The sequence below is a fragment of the Leptonychotes weddellii genome, chromosome 1 (genome assembly GCF_054177405.1).
Source record: "Leptonychotes weddellii isolate Sample4059 chromosome 1, ASM5417740v2, whole genome shotgun sequence".
NCBI lineage: Eukaryota > Metazoa > Chordata > Mammalia > Carnivora > Phocidae > Leptonychotes > Leptonychotes weddellii.
This window is the reverse complement of record NC_138369.1, coordinates 83,516,239-83,525,097: the sequence shown is the minus strand read 5'-3', so window position 1 is coordinate 83,525,097 and position 8,859 is coordinate 83,516,239. Positions and strand designations below refer to the sequence as shown.

At 37.1% G+C, this 8,859-nt stretch overlaps 1 protein-coding gene across 2 annotated transcripts in view; it reads right to left on the bottom strand.

Moving 5' to 3' along the window:
* The window catches only part of SLC25A36 (solute carrier family 25 member 36), a 37,340-nt gene that overhangs the window by 22,014 nt on the left and 6,467 nt on the right, over positions 1-8,859 (bottom strand). For both annotated transcript variants that reach the window (XM_081827310.1, XM_081827304.1), the window contains exon 2: positions 2,773-2,937. In XM_081827310.1, coding sequence (XP_081683436.1) covers positions 2,773-2,937 — 165 coding nt within the window. The remainder of the gene's footprint in view (positions 1-2,772; positions 2,938-8,859) is intronic.

The window sequence follows — 8,859 nt, the reverse complement described above, 5'->3', positions numbered from 1 at the left end:
ATCAGAGGGAGAAGGAAACTCCCCGCTGAGCAGGGAGCCCGACGTGGGACTTGATCCCGGGACTCCAGGATCATGACCTGAGCCAAAGGCAGTTGCTTAAAACTGAGCCACTCAGGTGCCCTGGTAAATTTTCTTTAAAAAACTGGGTCACATTGGACTCTCTGCTCCGCAAGTAATTTGCTTGAGATTCTCTCCCTCTGCTCACACTCACTCGTGCTCTCTCTCTCAAATAGATAAATAAAATCTTTTAAAAAATACACATTTGCAAACACAATTTTGCATACAATTTCATGTAATTTATAGACCCTGAAGTTCATCCATGAGCTGCCTAGGAATCTAAGAGCCCAGGAGGGATTCCTAAAGTTTGTGGTTAAGCCACAAAACACTTCACTCACTAGAATGGTTACAATAAAAAAAGTCAGACATAGTAAAACAAGGGTTGGCGGGGGTGCCTGGGTGGCTCAGTCTCTTAAGTGTCCATGTCCATGCTGGACATGGAGCCTACTTAAAACCAAAAAATTGGGGCTGGTGAGGCTGTGCAGAAATTGAAAATTTCATTCATTGGTGATAGGAATGTAAAATGATGCAGCCACTTTGGAAAACAGTGTGATAGTTCCTCAAAATGTTAAACATAAAGTTACCATATGACGGAGAAACTCCACTCCTAGCATATCCCTCAAAATGAAAACATACGTCTCTATAATATCATCATTCAGAATACTCCAGAAGTGGAAACAAACCAATGTCTCTCACTGATGAGTGGATAAACAAAATGTGAGATATACATCCATATAAAGCAATACTTGACAATAAAAAGATACTTGTTAAAACATGGATGAATCTTGACAACATTACGCTAAGTGAAAGAAACCAATCACAAAAGACTGTGTATTATATAATTCCATTTATATAGAATGTCCAGAATAAGCAAATCTATAGTGACAGAAAGCAGATTAGTAGTTGCCTAGGGCTAAGGGATGGAGGGAGAGGGAAGGGAGAAAATGAGAAGTGACTGCTAACAGGTAAAGGTTTATTTTGTGATGATAAAAATGTTCGAAATTTAGAAAGGTCATAATGGTTGCACAACTCTGTGGATATACTAAAAACAAATTGTACACTTTACATGGGTTAATTTTATGGTATGTGACTTATACCTCAAGTAAAGATGTTAGGAAAAAAAAAAGCCATGAAACAGATTGCTTGGGACAGAGCCCCTGAGTAGGGTAACAATGGGAATGAGAGTAAAAAGATGTTAAGGCAGAGAATGCAAACTTAGAAGTCACCTACACACTAATGACAGGTGAAACACGTTAAACTAACTCTTACAAGAGGGCCAGAAAAACTGAGAAATTAAAACAAAGCTGAGAGGGATTCCTACTACTGCTGAGAAAAATCAGAGACGGCAAAACCACTGAAAAACAGAACAAAAAATATAGTACTACGGTGGGGAGCCTGGGTGTCTCAGTTGGTTAGGCATCTGACTTGATTTCGGCTCAGGTCATGATCTCAGGGTTAGGAGATTGAGCCCCACACTGGCTCTGCACTCAGCTCGGAGTCTGCTTGTCCCTCTTCCTCCCCCTCTGCCCCTCCCTCTGCTCATACACATTCCTGCTCGCTCTTAAATAGATAAATAAATGTATATATATAGTACTGTCACAAAGGTCAAAGAAGTTTAAGGAGAGGTAATCAGTGGTAATAAAAGTCAAAATCATGATATTGAAATGATCTATTATTAATAGGTAAAATGTTCTATTTTTATCAAGATGATATTATTAATCAGATTGATAATACTCTTATTCATCAGATATTCATCTATAATTATAGCATTTTATTTATTTATTTAAGGAGGGAGGGGCAGAGGAAGAGGGGGAGAGAGAGAGAGAGAGAATCTTGAGTAGGCTCCATGCCCAGCACGGAGCCCGTCATAGGCTACATCTCACAACCCTGAGCAGAAATCAAGAGTCAGACGCTTAACTGACTGAGCCACCCAGGTGTCCTTATAATTATGGCACTTTAATCCAAAATTGTTAACAATTTTATTCTACCTATCATGTACTAGGTAAATTTTGGTAACTAAGGTAAACACACAGTACTGAGTTTATTTGCTGCCACAAAATAAACACTACTGAACTAAGCTCAAATAGATGATGTACCAGTGACCTGATAAGGCAGACACAAGTTACATACCTAAGTGTGAACATGTAAAACGTAATTTCAATAGTTTTGACTTTTCAAATCCAATGTGCAATATAATGAAGTATGGTAAAATGTAAAAACAAAATATTTTTCAAATCACCAAGAAATGTCAAACAAACACTGACTCATCTCTTAAAATCAGTAGAACACTGCTTTAAATTTCAGTTATGTTTAGGTTATATAAAAATCACAGATTGCCATTAAGTGGATGTACTCACTGTGTCAGTACTTGGAAAATTAAAAAACACACAGAAAGAACTGGCTTTTAACACTATCACATTTCAAAGACAAATAATCTGAAACAGAATACCTATAATACTTTCAGAAAACAAATCCACTGAATATAGAAAAATATTCCAAATACACATGATTTGGAAATAATATTACATTTTATATTATCCAACTAACTGTTCCTCTCCATTAAGGATTATCATTTCTGATGAATATAATTCAGAGTAACGCTACTAATAACTTTGTAAAAAGCCTTTTTAAATGTGGCAGAATATAAACAAACAAAACACATGGGTATCATTAAACAGACTTAAAAAAAAAAATTCACGAATACTGTGCTCTCACTTTAGGCAATGGAGAGGTCCAGGAGACACTACTCGGTTGACGCTGGCTCCAGCCATGGTGTTCAACTGAACTTCAGAGATATAAAGTGTCACAGAAGAGGACTGCAGCCGCGTTTTTACAACTTCTAGTGGACATGTCAGAATAGCTCCTACTGTACCACCACATCTACAAAAAAATGAAAAGAACAAATCCATTTACTCCATAAATTAGTACACACATTTAGACTGTAAAATGAGTGGGCAACTGGGGCTTCACCAAGGTACTAAAGTGTTAAGATTTTTCATTTTAAAAGACTAAACAATTTTAATGTTTCATTTATTTGACTGCATACAAACACCTTTAGTAGCTAAAAAGAACTGAGCTTAATATTTACCTAGCAAGCATAATTAAAGAAGACTCCAAATGGCAGGTATTGTTACTAAAATCTACTGGGAAGTCACATCATAGTTTTAAATAGTATCCTAAGGGTTTATTTGGTGCTCCTCGCCCAGATATTATTTGTGGTTGTTGACACCTAGGATCCGCTATGAGGTATATTCTATCTCTCAAATTCCTCTATCTTTCAAAACTCAAGATATGTCTTCAGAGCAATAAAATTAATCACTGACAGATAATCATGTTTCCTATTTTAAATATTCAAATACTCAGAACTGTTTTACCTACAAAAAAAAAAAAGACATTTGTATCTCAACGTCAGTATTATTAGGCCCTCATATAGGAATCTGTACAAGGTAGGTAGGCTTAGCTAGAAGAATCCAATTTAAATAGAAAAACTGATCACCAAAACAAAATAAAAGCTCTTAACAAATGACATCATTTAAACTTTTTCAAGGAATATAAGATAGGCTGGAGTAATTATTCTTTTTAAATGCAAGAATGGGAAATAATTTTCTCTTAAAGCACTAACAGCTACCAAGTGAAACCTTGTGAAACCTTGAGAACTGCTTTTTAACCAGAGGAGAATCACTCAGGAGAGCTCTCACCATACAGTCAAAGAGAAAAGCAGACTAAATCAGAAGTAACCTGGACCTCCACGGCATTAAAGGAAGAAAAAGAAAAGCAGCCCCCCACAGAAATATACTAAACAATTCTACCTCCAGAATTAAAAAAAAAAGTGTGCGTGCGCGTCTATGTGTGTGTGTGTACATATATATGTGTATCACATAATAAAAAAAGCAGGCATGGCATCAGTATTACTCCCAATAAAATTTAAGACAAATCATTAAATAAGGTAGAGTATTTCATACTGATCTAACAGTACCTGCCATCAAGAAAATAAAACTGAAACAGATTTTATGCAACAAAAGTGAAAAATACAATAATAGAGAACATCCATATGTAAAATAAAACTTGACTCTTACCTCATACTGTATTTAAAATTTAACTCAGAATGAATCATAGACCTAGATATAAAACATGGAACTGTAAAACTTCTAGAAGAAAACATGTGGAGAAAAATCACCGACTTTGGGCTAGATAACAACAAAAAAATCATGAATCGTAAAAGAAAAAAAAAATGATAAACTGGACTTTACCAAAATTAAAAACTGTCACTTTGAAACTGTTAAGAAAATGAAGACAAGCCTACAGTCTGAGAGAAAATATTTGCAAAACACACATCTGATAAAGTGCTTATATTCAGAAACACCAACTCAATGATAAAAACAACCCAAAAGAAAGACTGGAACAAACACTTCACCAGATATATGGATGCAAATAAACATTGAAAGATTTTTTCAAAATCATTTATCAGGGAAATGCAAATTAAAACCACAACGAGCTATGATGACAATACATCTATTAATCGCTAAAACGAAAAAGAATGAGAAAGCCAAGTGCTGATAAAGACCAACTGGAAATCTCATACATTGTTGATGGGAATGCAAAATGGTAGTCATTTTAGAAAATGGTTTTAAAAAACACAAAAAACCCCAGAAAAAGCAGCTTGTTGGTTTCTTACAAAGTCCCACTCTTAGGTATTGACTCAGGAGAAACCCAGATACATGTCTGCACAAAAACCTGTCCATGAATATTTACCGCAGCTCTACTCTTAATAGCTCAAAACTGGAAACCTAAATGTCTTATCAACTGAAGGGATAAACAAGTTACGGTATATCATTATAACAGATTATCACATTCTGCAAAAAAAAAAAGGCGCAACAATCTGAATGAATCTCAAAAGCATTATGCTAACTGAAAAAAGTCAGGGACAAAAGGCTTTTAGTTTCAGGACATTTTTATTTTAATGACTTTTTGGAAAAGGCAAAACTAGAACAGAAATGAGATCAGTGATTACCAAGAGGTAGTGAAGTACGTAGGAACTGACTACAAAGGGCATGAAGAAATTCTTAGGATAAAAGAAATGTTCTGTATCTTGATTATAAGAGTAGTTACAGTACCTTATACATTTATGAAAACTTACTGAACTATACACTTAACAAATTTTATTTGGTGAATTTTATTGTATACCCTGATAAATCTGATGAAAAAACGGAGTATGTGAAAACTAGTAAGAAATGTTAAGTATATGAACTACCTGGAATGGAATACAATTACATTATGTTAAAATTTTAATCATAATAAACTAAATTTTCCTAAAAACTCCACTTAAAGAGTTTTAAATAGGAAATTTAAAAAATTAAATCCCCAAAAGGAAAGATCAAAACCATAATTATATTGTGAGAAATCAATACATCAATTAGATAAATAGTAGGGCTATAAAAGATTTGAAACAAAATTAACTAGATCGAGGGAGACTCCATACTCAGTAAATAAGGAACAGGTTTAATTTTTAAACAGCTACAGAGGGCGCCTGGGTGGCTCAGTTGGTTGGGCGACTGCCTTCGGCTCAGGTCATGATCCTGGAGTCCCGGGATCGAGTCCCGCATCGGGCTCCCTGCTCGGCGGGGAGTCTGCTTCTCCCTCTGACCCTCCCCACTCTCATGTGCTCTCTCTCTCTCTCTCTCATTCTCTCTCTCAAATAAATAAATAAATAAATAATCTTTAAAAAAAAAAAATTTTTAAACAGCTACAGAAAAGGCTTAAAACCTCATTACAGTTGACTCCCAAACATGGGGGTTAGGGGAACCAACCTCCCCTACCCCATGTAGTTAAAAGTCCACATGTAACTTCTGACTCCCCCAAAACTTAACTTCTAATAGTCTACTGTTGACTGGAAGCCTTACCAATAACATAAACATGTAACATATATTTTGTATATGTATTATATATTGTATTCTTACTATAAAGCTAAAGAAAATGTTATGAAAATCATATAAGGAAACTATTTACAGTACTGTATTTATTTAAAAAAATCTGCACGTAAGTGGACCCTATCAGTTCAAATACATGTTGCTCAAGGGTCAACTTTATATAAAAGACCACAAGGGGGCGCCTGGGTGGCTCAGTTGGTTAAGCGACTGCCTTCGGCTCAGGTCATGATCCTGGAGTCCCGGGATCGAGTCCCGCATCGGGCTCCTTGCTCCTCCCTCTGACCCTCCTCCCTCTCATTCTCTCTGTCTCTCATTCTCTCTCTCGCAAATAAATAAAAAATTTAAAAGAAAAAAAAAAAGACCACAAGGAAAAGCTTTAACAGAAGCCACAAGTTTGTTTCTGTTAATTGTTGAGGGCTAAGTGGCAAGAAATGTGAATCACAGTACACGATGTAGCATATGCTGCAGAACTCAAGACAGCCTGTGCAGTAAAACACACTGTATTCAACACTACAATACTGATTTACACTCAATAAATCATACCTGTTTTAATTTGAATTTACCTGGCTTTTTTTTTAGCTGTTTAGTATATTTACTTTATTATTACATTTATTGGAGATAAAAACCAAATAGGCCCCAAATTTATAATAACAATGCATATGTATTTTGGTTTTATATTCTATAAAACATAAAAAATGTTTTCTTGGTTTTCACAATGAACATGAATTACTTCTATAATTAAGAAATAAAAACAGGGGTGCCCAGGGGCATCTGGATAGCTCAGTCAGTTAAGCATCCGACTCTTGGTCTCAGGGTTGTGAGTTCAAGCCCCACATTGGGCTCCATGATGGTCAGGAAGCCTACCTAAAAACAAAACAGGGGTGCCTGGGTAGCTCAAGTTGTTAAGCGTCTGCCTTCAGCTCAGGTCAGGATCCCAGGGTTCTGGGATCGAGCCCCACATCAGGCTCTCTGCTCAGCAGGAAGCCTGCTTCTCCCTCTCCCACTCCCCCTGCTTGGGTTCTCTCTCTCGCTGTCTGTCAAATAAATAAATAAAATCTTTAAAAACAAAACAAAACAAAACCCAAGAGCACCTGGCTCACTTAGTCAATGGGGCGTGCGACTCTTGATCTCAGGGTTGTGGGTTCAAGTCCCATGTTGGATGTGGAGATTACTTAAAAATAAAATCTTAGGGTGCCTGGGTGGCTCAGTTGGTTAGGTGACTGCCTTCGGCTCAGGTCATGATCCTGGAGTCCCGGGATCGAGTACCGCGTCAGGCTCCCTGCTTGGCAGGGAGTCTGCTTTTCCCTCTGACCCTCCCCCCTCTTGTGCTCTCTCTCTCTCAAATAAATAAAATCTTAAAAAACACTTAAATAAATTAATTAAAAAAAAAAAAAAAAAGAAAAGTTAGCACATAGGCCAAAATTCCTACCCTGTCATTCCTCGCTGCAAGAAAATAAACCTACTACATAAAGAAAACAATCTACTGGGGAAAACAGCCTTGTTGTAAAGTGATATATGATATGACCCATGTAAAGTATTTCATGACATGGCACATAGAAAATGCTCAGTAAATATTAGCTACTGAAGTTATCAGCATCTATTACAGATAGCAGTAATGGAAATCCAACGTAACTATTACATATACTTTATGGCCAGACCACAGACAAGATATATACTATGATTCCTTAAAAAACAATTCAAGTGGGCGCCTGGGTGGCTCAGTTGGTTAAGTGACTGCCTTCGGCTCAGGTCATGATCCTGGAGTTCCAGGATCGAGTCCTGCATCGGGCTCCCTGCTCGGCAGGGAGTCTGCTTCTCCCTCTGACCCTCCTCCCTCTCATGCTCTCTGTCTCTCATTCTCTCTCTCTCAAATAAATAAAATAAAATCTTTAAAAAAAAAAAAACAAAACAATTCAAGTAATGAGGATCTAAATTATACAGAGCTGGGGGATGGTTTAAGTGGGTGTACACACAAGCACTTAGGCTGTCCTGAAGCAGTTTTATGTTACGAAATTCAATAGGTATGTAAGCATAGGGGTGACACTCCAGAATCTCTCATGCTGTTTTTACCTTAAAGTCATTTAAAATTATTATGCATGCTGAAATCATCAGAATTGATAGAGAGAACAAAACTACTGGAGTCAAACATTTAAAATCTCACCTTATGAAAACAGGATTAACTTCAGATTATTTCCTCTCCATGTCAAAAATCTCATTGTTTAAAGAAATATGCCACAAGGACAGAGAGAACCAGGGCAGAAATGAACAAGACCCAAGATTTCAAGCAAAGAAGCATATAGGAAGGGGTAACTGACTTATTAGTAAAGAGGCAAAAAAGAATTGTAGAAAGAAATACTGAAGAAAAGCCCTGCAGAATCTCAGAGGCCTAAAGATTAGTGCACAAAGTATTCAAGATGGAGGTGAGGCAAAGAACTGAAAACAGGCCTGGCTGATAGGCTATATAGCAAAGGTGGGATACCCAGGTGGATCTACCCCAACACCCACACACTGGGTAAAACTATATTCCCAGGCAGAAGCTTAATTCTCTAAAGAACATGAGAATTCAAGAATCTCTGAGGTCAGGTTTCACAGGTAGAATCAATAGATACCAAAAAAAAACCAAAACCAACACCTACACCAAGGTGAGCTACTACAATCTTTTAAAATACTGAGAACAGGGGCGCCTGGGTGGCTCAGTTGGTTAAGCGACTGCCTTCGGCTCAGGTCATGATCCTGGAGTCCCTGGATCGAGTCCCGCATCGGGCTCCCTGCTCGGCAGGGAGTCTGCTTCTCCCTCTGACCCTCCCCCCTCTCATGTGCTTGCTCTCTCTCATTCTCTCTCTCTCAAATAAATAAATAAAATCTTTAAAAAAAA